The sequence below is a fragment of the Nerophis lumbriciformis genome, linkage group LG24 (assembly GCF_033978685.3).
Source record: "Nerophis lumbriciformis linkage group LG24, RoL_Nlum_v2.1, whole genome shotgun sequence".
NCBI classification, from domain to species: domain Eukaryota; kingdom Metazoa; phylum Chordata; class Actinopteri; order Syngnathiformes; family Syngnathidae; genus Nerophis; species Nerophis lumbriciformis.
The window spans coordinates 37,705,935-37,720,599 of record NC_084571.2 but is presented as its reverse complement, the minus strand read 5'-3'; the positions used below and the strand labels follow the sequence as shown (position 1 = coordinate 37,720,599).

The 14,665-nt window shown below is 43.8% G+C and overlaps 1 protein-coding gene across 1 annotated transcript in view; it reads left to right on the top strand.

The window, feature by feature from the left end:
• trip10a (thyroid hormone receptor interactor 10a) overlaps window positions 1-14,665 on the top strand; it is a 145,368-nt gene that overhangs the window by 89,207 nt on the left and 41,496 nt on the right. Inside the window, exons 6-9 of the mRNA XM_061982065.1 lie at window positions 910-1,014; window positions 2,726-2,854; window positions 7,679-7,825; window positions 7,894-8,082. Of these exons, the coding sequence (XP_061838049.1) occupies window positions 910-1,014; window positions 2,726-2,854; window positions 7,679-7,825; window positions 7,894-8,082 (570 nt within the window). The remainder of the gene's footprint in view (window positions 1-909; window positions 1,015-2,725; window positions 2,855-7,678; window positions 7,826-7,893; window positions 8,083-14,665) is intronic.

The following is a 14,665-nucleotide window of genomic DNA, read 5'->3' as shown; positions in this document are numbered from 1 at the left end:
TTTTTTGTATTAGCCTTAAGTAATATTCTAATTTTGTGACACACGGAATTTTGGATTTTCATTTGTTGCCACTTCAAATCATCAAAATTAAATGAAATAAACATTTGAATGCATCAGTCTGTGTGCAATGAATAAATATAATGTACAAGTTACACCTTTTGAATGCAATTACTGAAATAAATCAAGTTTTTCAAAATATTCTAATTTACTGGCTTTTACCTGTATATCAATACAGTCCGTGAAGCACACATGATTGTGCGTGCTGCTGGTCCACTAACATTTTCATTAATTACTATTTTTTATGTAATTGTTTTTATATTGTTTTACTTTTTTTTTATTCAATAATTTATTTATTTTTTTATCTTATTTTATTTTATTTTTTTAAAAGGGCTCCTTACCTTCACCAGACCATGTTGTCAATGAAATTAAATTGTTCAAAGGGTTCTTAAAACCAGGTCCAGTCCAGATTATGTCCAGGCAACACACACCTTCATTTATGTACACTAAAAATTAGGGAACACAACAACAAATTGCATACAATCTATAAACAAAATAACATTTTCAAAATAAGCATTTGAGGACTTTGCATCTTTTTTAATGTTTTTTGGCGTCATTATCGGTTTCAATCATATAACTTTCTAAAGTTAAAAAATACTGAATAAATGTTTTAAAGAAAGTCTTTGCAACTTTGTCCTACTGAATGTCCGTAAATTCCCCCGCAAATTTTGCACAATCAGCGGAAGTTTGGCCAATTGTCTAATGAAAGCTTATATTTGTGTTTTTTTGTGTAGACGAAGCAGAAACAGCAATGGGACAATTGTCGCCGTCCCGCATAGCTCAGAAGCTCAAAGTGTACAGCAGAACGTTTTTACCCTTCAATTTCTTACGTTACTGATGTGCTTTTTCCAGAGTAAAAAGCGCTTTGAGCGAGAATGGCGAGAAGCAGAGCGCACGGCGCAGTATGCGGACAAGACGGACCAGGACCTCAACGCCACAAAGGCGGATGTTGAGAAGGTGAGGAGACTGCGACGGCGTTAGGAATGGGTAGGAAGTAGTGTACAAACCCTGTTTCCATATGAGTTGGGAAATTGTGTTAGATGTAAATATAAACGGAATACAATGATTTGCAAATCCTTTTCAACCCATATTCAGTTGAATGCGCTACAAAGACAACATATTTGGTGTTCAAACTCATAAACTTTATTTTTTATTTTTTTGCAAATAATAATTAACTTAGAATTTCATGGCTGCAACACGTGCCAAAGTAGTTGGGAAAGGGAACGTTCACCACTGTGTTACATGGCCTTTCCTTTTAACAACACTCAGTAAACGTTTGGGAACTGAGGAGACACATTTTTGAAGCTTCTCAGGTGGAATTCTTTACCATTCTTGTTTTATGTAGAGCTTCAGTCGTTCAACAGTCCGGGGGTCTCCGTTGTGCTATTTTAGGCTTCATAATGCGCCACACATTTTCAATGGGAGACAGGTCTGGACTGCAGGCGGGCCAGGATAGTACCCGCACTCTTTTACTATGAAGCCACGTTGATGTAACACGTGGCTTGGCATTGTCTTGCTGAAATAAGCAGGGGCGTCCATGGTAACATTGCTTGGATGGCAACATATGTTGCTGTATGTACCTTTCAGCATTAATGGCGCCTTCACAGATGTGTAAGTTACCCATGTCTTGGGCACTAATACACCCCCATACCATCACACATGCTGGCTTTTACACTTTGCGCCTATAACAATCCGGATTGTTCTTTTCCTCTTTGGTCCGGAGGACACGACGTCCACAGTTTCCAAAAACAATTTGAAATGTGGACTCGTCAGACCACAGAACACTTTTCCACTTTATATAAGTCCATCTTAGATGAGCTCAGGCCCAGCGAAGCCGACGGCGTTTCTGGGTGTTGTTGATAAACGGTTTTCGCCTTGCATAGGAGAGTTTTAACTTGCACTTACAGATGTAGCGACCATCTGTAGTTACTGACAGTGGGTTTCTGAAGTGTTCCTGAGCCCATGTGGTGATGTCCTTTACACACTGATGTCGCTTGTTGACGCAGTACAGCCTGAGGGATGGAAGGTCACGGGCTTAGCTGCTTACGTGCAGTGATTTCTCCAGATTCTCTGAACCCTTTGATGATATTACGGACCGTAGATGGTGAAATCCCTAAATTCCTTGCTTGAGAAAGGTTTTTCTTAAACTGTTCAACAATTTGCTCACGCAGTTGTGGACAAAGGGGTGTACCTCGCCCCATCTTTGTTTATGAATGACTGAGCATTTCATGGAATCTACTTTTATACCCAATCATGGCACCCACCTGTTCCCAATTAGCCTGCACACCTGTGGGATGTTCCAAATAAGTGTTTGATGAGCATTCCTCAACTTGATCAGTATTTATTGCCACCTTTCCCAACTTCTTTGTCATGTGTTGCTGGCATCAAATTCTAAAGTTAATGATTATTTGCAACAAAAAAAACATGTTTATGAGTTTGAACATCAAATATGTTGTCTTTGTAGCATATTCAACTGAATATGGGTTGAAAATGATTTGCAAATCATTGTATTCCGTTTATATTTACATCTAACACAATTTCCCAACTCATATGGAAACGGGGTTTGTACTTAATGAATGTGACCATGTGAGTATCTAATAATAGAAAAGCATGATATAAAATCGAATCCATTATTATTATTATTATTATTATTATTATGTGCTTGCAGGCAAAACAACAAGCTCACACGAGAGCGCACGTCGCAGAGGAGTGTAAGAACGACTACGCCGCACAACTCCAGAGGTTCAACAAGGAGCAGAATCAGTTTTATTTTAACGACATGCCGCTCATCTTTAATGTAAGTACTCTACTTAGCTCCAATACAACAGTTCCATTGAAAAATATGCTTTTCTTTTTTTTAAACATAACAATGCTTTAAAAAGGCATTGCTACTAGAGATGTCCGATGATATCGGACTGCCGATATTATCGGCCGATAAATGCTTTAAAATGTGATATCGGAAATTATCGGTATCGGTTTCAAAAAGTAAAATGTATGACTTTTTAAAACGCCGCTGTGTACACGGACGTAGGGAGAAGTACAGAGCGCCAATAAACCTTAAAGGCACTGCCTTTGCGTGCCGGCCCAATCACATAATATCTACGGCTTTTCACACACACACAAGTGAATGCAAGGCGTACTTGGTCAACAGCCATACAGGTCACACTGGGTGGCCGTATAAACAAGTTTAACACTGTTACAAATATGCGCCACACTGTGAACCCACACCAAACAAGAATGACAAACACATTTCGGGAGAACATCGGCACCGTAACACAACATAAACACAACAGAACAAATACCCAGAACCCCTTGCAGCACTAACTCTTCCGGGACGCTACAATATACACCCTCCGCCACCCCGCACCTCAAACCCACCCCCCCCAACCTTGCGTGCCGGCCCAGTCACATAATATCTATGGCTTATCACACCCACACAGGTGAATGCCACTCATACTTGGTCAACAGCCATACAGGTCACACTGAGGGTGGCCGTATAAACAAGTTTAACACTGTTACAAATATGCGCCACACTGTGAACCCACACCAAACAAGAATGACAAACACATTTGGGGAGAACATCCGCACCGTAACACAACATAAACACAACAGAACAAATACCCAGAACCCCTTGCAGCACTAACTCTTCCGGGACGCTACAATATACACCCCCCGCCACCCCGCACCTCAAACCCACCCCCCCCAACCTTGCGTGCCGGCCCAGTCACATAATATCTACGGCTTTTCACACACACACAAGTGAATGCAATGCGTGCTTGGTCAACAGCCATACAGGTCACACTGAGGGTGGCCGTATAAACAAGTTTAACACTGTTACAAATATGCGCCACACTGTGAACCCACACCAAACAAGAATGACAAACACATTTGGGGAGAACATCCGCACCGTAACACAACACAAACACAACAGAACAAATACCCAGAACCCCTTGCAGCACTAACTCTTCCGGGACGCTACAACATACACCCCCCGCCACCCCGCACCTCAAACCCACCCCCCCAACCTTGCGTGCCGGCCCAGTCACATAATATCTACGGCTTTTCACACACACACACAGGTGAATGCCACGCATACTTGGTCAACAGCCATACAGGTCACACTGAGGGTGGCCGTATAAACAAGTTTAACACTGTTACAAATATGCGCCACACTGTGAACCCACACCAAACAAGAATGACAAACACATTTCGGGGAGAACATCCGCACCGTAACACAACATAAACACAACAGAACAAATACCCAGAACCCCTTGCAGCACTAACTCTTCCGGGACGCTACAATATACACCCCCCCGCCACCCCGCACCTCAAACCCACCCCCCCCCCCCCCCAACCTTGCGTGCCGGCCCAGTCACATAATATCTACGGCTTATCACACACACACAGGTGAATGCCATGCATACTTGGTCAACAGCCATACAGGTCACACTGAGGGTGGCCGTATAAACAAGTTTAACACTGTTACAAATATGCGCCACACTGTGAACCCACACCAAACAAGAATGACAAACACATTTCGGGAGAAAATCTGCACCATAACACAACAGAACAAATACCCAGAACCCCTTGCAGCACTAACTCTTCCGGGACGCTACAATATACACCCCCCGCCACCCCGCACCTCAAACCCACCCCCCCCAACCTTGCGTGCCGGCCCAGTCACATAATATCTACGGCTTTTCACACACACACAGGTGAATGCCACCCATACTTGGTCAATAGCCATACAGGTCACACTGAGGGTGGTCGTATAAACAACTTTAACACTGTTACAAACATGCGCCACACTGTGAACCCACACCAAACAAGAATGACAAATACATTTCGGGAGAACATCCGCACCGTAACACAACAGAACAAATACCCAGAACCCCTTGCAGCACTAACTCTTCCGGGACGCTACAACATACACCCCCCGCCACCCCGCACCTCAAACCCACCCCCCCCAACCTTGCGTGCCGGCCCAGTCACATAATATCTACGGCTTTTCACACACACACACACAGGTGAATGCCACGCATATTTGGTCAACAGCCATACAGGTCACACTGAGGGTGGCCGTATAAACAAGTTTAACACTGTTACAAATATGCGCCACACTGTGAACCCACACCAAACAAGAATGACAAACACATTTGGGGAGAACATCCGCACCGTAACACAACATAAACACAACAGAACAAATACCCAGAACCCCTTGCAGCACTAACTCTTCCGGGACGCTACAATATACACCCCCCGCCACCCCGCACCTCAAACCAACCCCCCCCCCCCCCCCAACCTTGCGTGCCGGCCCAGTCACATAATATCTACGGCTTTTCACACACACACAAGTGAATGCAAGCATACTTGGTCAACAGCCATACAGGTCACACTGAGGGTGGCCGTATAAACAACTTTAACACTGTTACAAATATGCGCCACACTGTGAACCCACACCAAACAAGAATGACAAACACATTTGGGGAGAACATCCGCACCGTAACACAACATAAACACAACAGAACAAATACCCAGAACCCCTTGCAGCACTAACTCTTCCGGGACGCTACAATATACACCCCCCGCCACCCCGCACCTCAAACCCACCCCCCCCCCCCAACCTTGCGTGCCGGCCCAGTCACATAATATCTACGGCTTTTCACACACACACACACACAGGTGAATGCCAAGCATACTTGGTCAACAGCCATACAGGTCACACTGAGGGTGGCCGTATAAACAAGTTTAACACTGTTACAAATATGCGCCACACTGTGAACCCACACCAAACAAGAATGACAAACACATTTCGGGAGAACATCTGCACCATAACACAACAGAACAAATACCCAGAACCCCTTGCAGCACTAACTCTTCCGGGACGCTACAATATACACCCCCCCGCCACCCCGCACCTCAAACCCCCCCCCCCAACCTTGCGTGCCGGCCCAGTCACATAATATCTACGGCTTTTCACACACACACAGGTAAATGCTATGCATACTTGGTCAACAGCCATACAGGTCACACTGAGGGTGGCCGTATAAACAAGTTTAACACTGTTACAAATATGCGCCACACTGTGAACCCACACCAAACAAGAATGACAAACACATTTGGGGAGAACATCTGCACCATAACACAACAGAACAAATACCCAGAACCCCTTGCAGCACTAACTCTTCCGGGACGCTACAATATACACCCCCCGCCACCCCGCACCTCAAACCCACCCCCCCCAACCTTGCGTGCCGGCCCAGTCACATAATATCTACGGCTTTTCACACACACACACACACACACACACACACACACACACACACACACACACACACACACACACACACACACACACACACACACACACACACACACACACACAAGTGAATGCAAGGCATACTTGGTCAACAGCCATACAGGTCACACTGGGTGGCCGTATAAACAACTTTAACACTGTTACAAATATGCGCCACACTGTGAACCCACACCAAACAAGAATGACAAACACATTTCGGGAGAACATCTGCACCATAACACAACAGAACAAATACCCAGAACCCCTTGCAGCACTAACTCTTCCGGGACGCTACAATATACACCCCCTGCTACCTCCACCTACCTCAACCTCCTCATGCTCTCTCAGGGAGAGCATGTCCCAAATTCCAAGCTGCTGTTTTGAGGCATGTTAAACGTAATAATGCACTTTGTGACTTCAATAATAAATATGGCAGTGCCATGTTGGCATTTTTTTTTTTCCATAACTTGAGTTGATTTATTTTGGAAAACCTTGTTACATTGTTTAATGCATCCAGCGGGGCATCACAACAAAATTAGGCATAATAATGTGTTAGTTCCACGACTGTATATATATATCTGTATCGGTTGATATCGGAATCGGTAATTAAGAGTTGGACAATATCGGAATTTCGGATAACGGCAAAAAAGCCATTATCGGACATCCATCCATCCATCCATCCATCCATCTTCTTCCGCTTATCCGAGGTCGGGTCGCGGGGGCAGCAGCCTAAGCAGGGAAGCCCAGACTTCCCTCTCCACAGCCACTTCGTCCAGCTCTTCCTGTGGGACCCCGAGGCGTTCCCAGGCCAGCCGGGAGACATAGTCTTCCCAACGTGTCCTGGGTCTTCCCCGCGGCCTCCTACCGGTCGGACGTGCCCTAAACACCTCCCTAGGGAGGCGTTCGGGTGGCATCCTGACCAGATGCCCGAACCACCTCATCTGGCTCCTCTCCATGTGGAGGAGCAGCGGCTTTACTTTGAGCTCCCCCCGGATGACAGAGCTTCTCACCCTATCTCTAAGGGAGAGACCCGCCACCCGGCGGAGGAAACTCATTTCTATCCTTATGTCCTTTCGGTCATAACCCAAAGCTCATGACCATAGGTGAGGATGGGAACGTAGATCGACCGGTAAATTGAGAGCTTTGCCTTCCGGCTCAGCTCCTTCTTCACCACAACGGATCGATACAGCGTCCGCATTACTGAAGACGCCGCACCGATCCGCCTGTCGATCTCACGATCCTCTCTTCCCTCACTCGTGAACAAGACTCAAAAAAGCCATTATCGGACATCTCTAGTAAATTGTTTTTTTCCCTGTGAACCAGAAACTGCAAGAACTGGATGAAAAGCGGGTACGTAAATTGGCGCAGGGCTACATCCTGTTCGCTGATACGGAGAAGCAGGTGATGCCCATTATCGGCAAGTGCCTGGATGGGATCATTAAAGCCGGCACTAATGTGAACGAGAAGAACGTGAGTCGGTAATTTGACCTTTGGCTTAAAACGACTTCAAGAATAACTGAGCTGCGTCTCTGGACCAGGACTCCATGATTGTCATCGAGCAGAACAAGTCCGGCTTCGACCCTCCGGGCGATGTGGAGTTTGAGGACTTCAGTCAGGGCATCAACAGAGCGTCGTCCGACAGCAGCCTGGGGACGCCCAAAGGCCCCATGGACCTTTTGGGGAAGAACCGAGGCAAAAACTTTTGGCTTTTCAGCAAAAAGACCAAGGTAGGATTTCTGATGATGAAGTCACGTGTCTACCAAAAGATGAATGCAATAGCTAGTGGCTGGCTCTTTGCATGGCGGGCCGAGCCAGGATGGACCTCACACCCTCTACAGCATGCATCTCCTTTATCGTATTGACCCTTTGCACCCATGAGTCTTTCTAGAACACGCCCCCTTTTGCATGAGTGAGCCCCCCACACCCTCTTCCTCCGTGCACAGGTCAACTAGCAGTCAGAGTTGTGCTGTCAGCAGCAACATTGAATTTTTCCTCCGCAGGCATCCACCAATACACTGCGGCCATTATGCTTGGCCAGAAGCGAGCCTTGTGCCCTGCGGTCACAATTGCAATCATTGTGAGAACAATCCGCAATGTTATTTGCCAGGTCAGGAAAGCTGGAATCGGGTCAGGTTGTGCTTTAGTTACATCCGCCAAAAACACAAAAACGGGAGGCTCTGCGTGTATTGTAGGGATGATGTTCGAAATCGGTTGTTCGATAAGAAAAGAACCGATTCCATGGACTCGAATCCCTTTTTGAGAACCGGTTCCCGTTATCGAGGTCACTATAGTAAAGAAAAAGAGTTGGTTCTTTATTCGAATCCCTGGGAACGAATCCCAAATGGGCAATGTTATGCCCATTTGATTGTAGACTCTTACTGACACCTTGTGGCGATAGGAAAATACTACGCGTCAATAGTTTGGGCACTTCCGGGTTGACGACGTCAGTTAAGTTCATGAGACAATTGAGAAGTAGACAAGTTGTGTTAGCTCTTACAAGCCTTGGAAAAGATAAGTCTGTAAGTAAACTGTTTATCTTGTTTGTGTAATTTGCCAGGTCAGGAAAGCTGGAATCGGGTCAGGTTGTGCTTTAGTTACCTCCGCCAAACACAAAAACGGGAGGCTCTGTGTGTATTGTAGGGATGATGTTCGAAATTGGTTCTCCCGTTTGTTCGATAAGAAAAGAACCGATTCCATTGACTCAAATCCCTTTTTGAGAACCGGTTTCCGTTATCGAGGCCACTATAGTAAAGAAAAAGAGTTGGTTCTTTATTCGAATCCCTGGGAACGAATCCCTTCCCACGTACAGGAAATGCCCTGTGGGACGGCAATGTTATGCCCATTTGATTGTAGACTCTTACTTACACCTTGTGGCGATATGAAAATACTACACGTCATTAGTTTGGGCACTTCCGGGTTGAGACAATTGAGAAGTAGACAAAGTTGTGTTAGCGCTTACAAGCCTTGGAAAAGATAAGTCTGTAAGTAAACTGTTTAACTTGTTTATGTAACTCAATATTAAGGTGGAAAGTGGTTAAATTTGATACTAAGATCTCCCGGTTGTTCGATAAGAAAAGAACCGATTCCATGGACTCGAATCCCTTTTTGAGAACCGGTTCCCGTTATCGAGGTCACTATAGTAAAGAAAAAGAGTTGGTTCTTTATTCGAATCCCTGGGAACGAATCCCTCCCCACGTACAGGAAATGCCCTGTGGGACGGCAATGTTATGCCCATTTGATTGTAGACTCTTACTGACACCTTGTGGTGATATGAAAATACTACACGTCATTAGTTTGGGCACTTCCGGGTTGAGACAATTGAGAGGTAGACAAGTTGTGTTAGCTTTTACAAGCCTTGGAAAAGATAAGTCTGTAAGTAAACTGTTTAACTTGTTTATGTAACTCAATATTAAGGTGGAAAGTGGTTAAATTTGATACTAAGATCTCCCGGTTGTTCGATAAGAAAAGAACTGATTCCATGGACTCGAATCCCTTTTTGAGAACCGGTTCCCGTTATCGAGGTCACTATAGTAAAGAAAAAGAGTTGGTTCTTTATTCGAATCCCTGGGAACGAATCCCTTCCCACGTACAGGAAATGCCCTGTGGGACCTGCAATGTTATGCCCATTTGATTGTAGACTCTTACTGACACCTTGTGGCGATATGAGAATACTACGCGTCATTAGTTTGGGCACTTCCGGGTTGAGACAATTGAGAAGTAGACAAGTTGTGTTAGCGCTTACAAGCCTTGGAAAAGATAAGTCTGTAAGTAAACTGTTTAACTTGTTTATGTAACTCAATATTAAGGTGGAAAGTGGTTACATTTGATACTAAGATCTCCCGGTTGTTCGATAAGAAAAGAACCGATTCCATGGACTCGAATCCCTTTTTGAGAACCGGTTTCCGTTATCGAGGCCACTATAGTAAAGAAAAAGAGTTGGTTCTTTATTCGAATCCCTGGGAACGAATCCCAAATGGGCAATGTTATGCCCATTTGATTGTAGAACTCTTACTGACACCTTGTGGCGATATGAAAATACTACGCGTCATTAGTTTGGGCTCTTCCGGGTTGAGACAATTGAGAAGTAGACAAGTTGTGTTAGCTCTTACAAGCCTTGGAAAAGATACGTCTGTAAGTAAACTGTTTAACTTGTTTATGTAACTCAATATTAAGGTGGAAAGTGGTTAAATTTGATACTAAGATCTTCCGGTTGTTCGATAAGAAAAGAACTGATTCCATGGACTCGAACCCCTTTTTGAGAACCGGTTCCCGTTATCGAGGCCACTATAGTAAAGAAAAAGAGTTGGTTCTTTATTCGAATCCCTGGAAACGAATCCCTTCCCACGTACAGGAAATTCCCTGTGGGACCTGCAATGTTATGCCCATTTGATTGTGGACTCTTACTGACACCTTGTGGCGATAGGAAAATACTACGCGTCAATAGTTTGGGCACTTCCGGGTTGAGACAATTGAGAAGTAGACAAGTTGTGTTAGCTCTTACAAGCCTTGGAAAAGATAAGTCTGTAAGTAAACTGTTTAACTTGTTTATGTAACTCAATATTAAGGTGGAAAGTGGTTAAATTTGATACTAAGATCTCCCGGTTGTTCGATAAGAAAAGAACTGATTCCATGGACTCGAATCCCTTTTTGAGAACCGGTTCCCGTTATCGAGGCCACTATAGTAAAGAAAAAGAGTTGGTTCTTTATTCGAATCCCTGGGAACGAATCCCAAATGGGCAATGTTATGCCCATTTGATTGTAGACTCTTACTGACACCTTGTGGCGATATGAAAATACTACGCGTCAATAGTTTGGGCACTTCCGGGTTGACGACGTCAGTTAAGTTCATGAGACAATTGAGAAGTAGACAAGTTGAGTTAGCTCTTACAAGCCTTGGAAAAGATAAGTCTGTAAGTAAACTGTTTAACTTGTTTATGTAACTCAATATTAAGGTGGAAAGTGGTTAAATTTGATACTAAGATCTCCCGGTTGTTCGATAAGAAAAGAACCGATTTCATGGGCTCGAATCCCTTTTTGAGAACCGGTTCCCGTTATCGAGGCCACTATAGTAAAGAAAAAGAGTTGGTTCTTTATTTCAATCCCTGGGAACGAATCCCTTCCCACGTACAGGAAATTCCTTGTGGGACTGCAATGTTATGCCCATTTGATTGTAGACTCTTACTGACACCTTGTGGCGATATGAAAATACTACGCGTCAATAGTTTGGGCACTTCCGGGTTGAGACAATTGAGAGGTAGACTAGTTGTGTTAGCTCTTACAAGCCTTGGAAAAGATAAGTCTGTAAATAAACTGTTTAACTTGTTTATGTAACTCAATATTAAGGTGGAAAGTGGTTAAATTTGATACTAAGATCTCCCGGTTGTTCGATAAGAAAAGAACTGATTCCATGGACTCGAATCCCTTTTTGAGAACCGGTTTCCGTTATCGAGGTCACTATAGTAAAGAAAAAGAGTTGGTTCTTTATTCGAATCCCTGGGAACGAATCCCAAATGGGCAATGTTATGCCCATTTGATTGTAGACTCTTACTGACACCTTGTGGCGATATGAAAATACTACGCGTCAATAGTTTGGGCACTTCCGGGTTGACGACGTCAGTTAAGTTCATGAGACAATTGAGAAGTAGACAAGTTGTGTTATCTCTTACAAGCCTTGGAAAAGATAAGTCTGTAAGTAAACTGTTTATCTTGTTTATGTAATTTGCCAGGTCAGGAAAGCTGGAATCGGGTCAGGTTGTGCTTTAGTTACCTCCGCCAAACACAAAAACGGGAGGCTCTGTGTGTATTGTAGGGATGATGTTCGAAATCGGTTCTCTCGGTTGTTTCGATAAGAAAAGAACCGATTCCATGGACTCAAATCCCTTTTTGAGAACCGGTTCCCGTTATCGAGGCCACTATAGTAAAGAAAAAGAGTTGGTTCTTTATTCGAATCCCTTCCCACCTACAGGAAATGCCCTGTGGGACGGCAATGTTATGCCCATTTGATTGTAGACTCTTACTGACACCTTGTGGTGATATGAAAATACTACACGTCATTAGTTTGGGCACTTCCGGGTTGAGACAATTGAGAGGTAGACAAGTTGTGTTAGCTTTTACAAGCCTTGGAAAAGATAAGTCTGTAAGTAAACTGTTTAACTTGTTTATGTAACTCAATATTAAGGTGGAAAGTGGTTAAATTTGATACTAAGATCTCCCGGTTGTTCGATAAGAAAAGAACTGATTCCATGGACTCGAATCCCTTTTTGAGAACCGGTTCCGTTATCAAGGCCACTATAGTAAAGAAAAAGAGTTGGTTCTTTATTCGAATCCCTGGGAACGAATCCCTTCCCACGTACAGGAAATTCCCCGTGGGACCTGCAATGTTATGCCCATTTGATTGTAGACTCTTACTGACACCTTGTGGCGATATGTAAATACTACACGTCATTAGTTTGGGCACTTCCGGGTTGAGACAATTGAGGAGTAGACAAGTTGTGTTAGCGCTTACAAGCCTTGGAAAAGATAAGTCTGTAAGTAAACTGTTTAACTTGTTTATGTAACTCAATATTAAGGTGGAAAGTGGTTAAATTTGATACTAAGATCTCCCGGTTGTTCGATAAGAAAAGAACTGATTCCATGGACTCGAATCCCTTTTTGAGAACCGGTTCCCGTTATCGAGGCCACTATAGTAAAGAAAAAGAGTTGGTTCTTTATTCGAATCCCTGGGAACGAATCCCAAATGGGCAATGTTATGCCCATTTGATTGTGGACTCTTACTGACACCTTGTGGTGATATGAAAATACTACGCGTCATTAGTTTGGGCACTTCCGGGTTGAGACAATTGAGAAGTAGACAAGTTGTGTTAGCGCTTACAAGCCTTGGAAAAGATAAGTCTGTAAGTAAACGGTTTAACTTGTTTATGTAACTCAATATTAAGGTGGAAAGTGGTTACATTTGATACTAAGATCTCCCGGTTGTTCGATAAGAAAAGAACTGATTCCATGGACTCGAATCCCTTTTCGAGAACCGGTTCCGTTATCGAGGCCACTATAGTAAAGAAAAAGAGTTGGTTCTTTATTCGAATCCCTGGGAACGAATCCCTTCCCACGTACAGGAAACCCTGTGGGACCTGCAATGTTATGCCCATTTGATTGTGGACTCTTACTGACACCTTGTGGTGATATGAAAATACTACGCATCATTAGTTTGGGCACTTCCGGGTTGAGACAATTGAGAAGTAGACAAGTTGTGTTAGCTCTTACAAGCCTTGGAAAAGATAAGTCCGTAAGTAAACTGTTTAACTTGTTTATGTAACTCAATATTAAGGTGGAAAGTGGTTGAATTTGATACTAAGATCTCCCGGTTGTTCGATAAGAAAATAACTGATTCCATGGACTCGAATCCCTTTTTGAGAACCGGTTCCCGTTATCGAGGCCACTATAGTAAAGAAAAAGAGTTGGTTCTTTATTCGAATCCCTGGGAACGAATCCCAAATGGGCAATGTTATGCCCATTTGATTGTAGACTCTTACTGACACCTTGTGGCGATAGGAAAATACTACGCGTCAATAGTTTGGGCACTTCCGGGTTGACGACGTCAGTTAAGTTCATGAGACAATTGAGAAGTAGACAAGTTGTGTTAGCTCTTACAAGCCTTGGAAAAGATAAGTCTGTAAGTAAACTGTTTATCTTGTTTGTGTAATTTGCCAAGTCAGGAAAGCTGGAATCGGGTCAGGTTGTGCTTTAGTTACCTCCGCCAAACACAAAAACGGGAGGCTCTGTGTGTATTGTAGGGATGATGTTCGAAATCGGTTCTCCCGTTTGTTCGATAAGAAAAGAACTGATTCCATGGACTCGAATCCCTTTTTGAGAACCGGTTGCCGTTATCGAGGCCACTATAGTAAAGAAAAAGAGTTGGTTCTTTATTCGAATCCCTGGGAACGAATCCCAAATGGGCAATGTTATGCCCATTTGATTGTAGACTCTTACTGACACCTTGTGGCGATAGGAAAATACTACGCGTCATTAGTTTGGGCACTTCCGGGTTGAGACAATTGAGAAGTAGACAAGTTGTGTTAGCTCTTACAAGCCTTGGAAAAGATAAGTCTGTAAGTAAACTGTTTAACTTGTTTATGTAACTCAATATTAAGGTGGAAAGTGGTTAAATTTGATACTAAGATCTCCCGGTTGTTCGATAAGAAAAGAACTGATTCCATGGACTCTAATCCCTTTTTGAGAACCGGTTCCGTTATCGAGGTCACTATAGTAAAGAAAAAGAGTTTGTTCTTCATTCGAATCCCTGGGAACGAATCC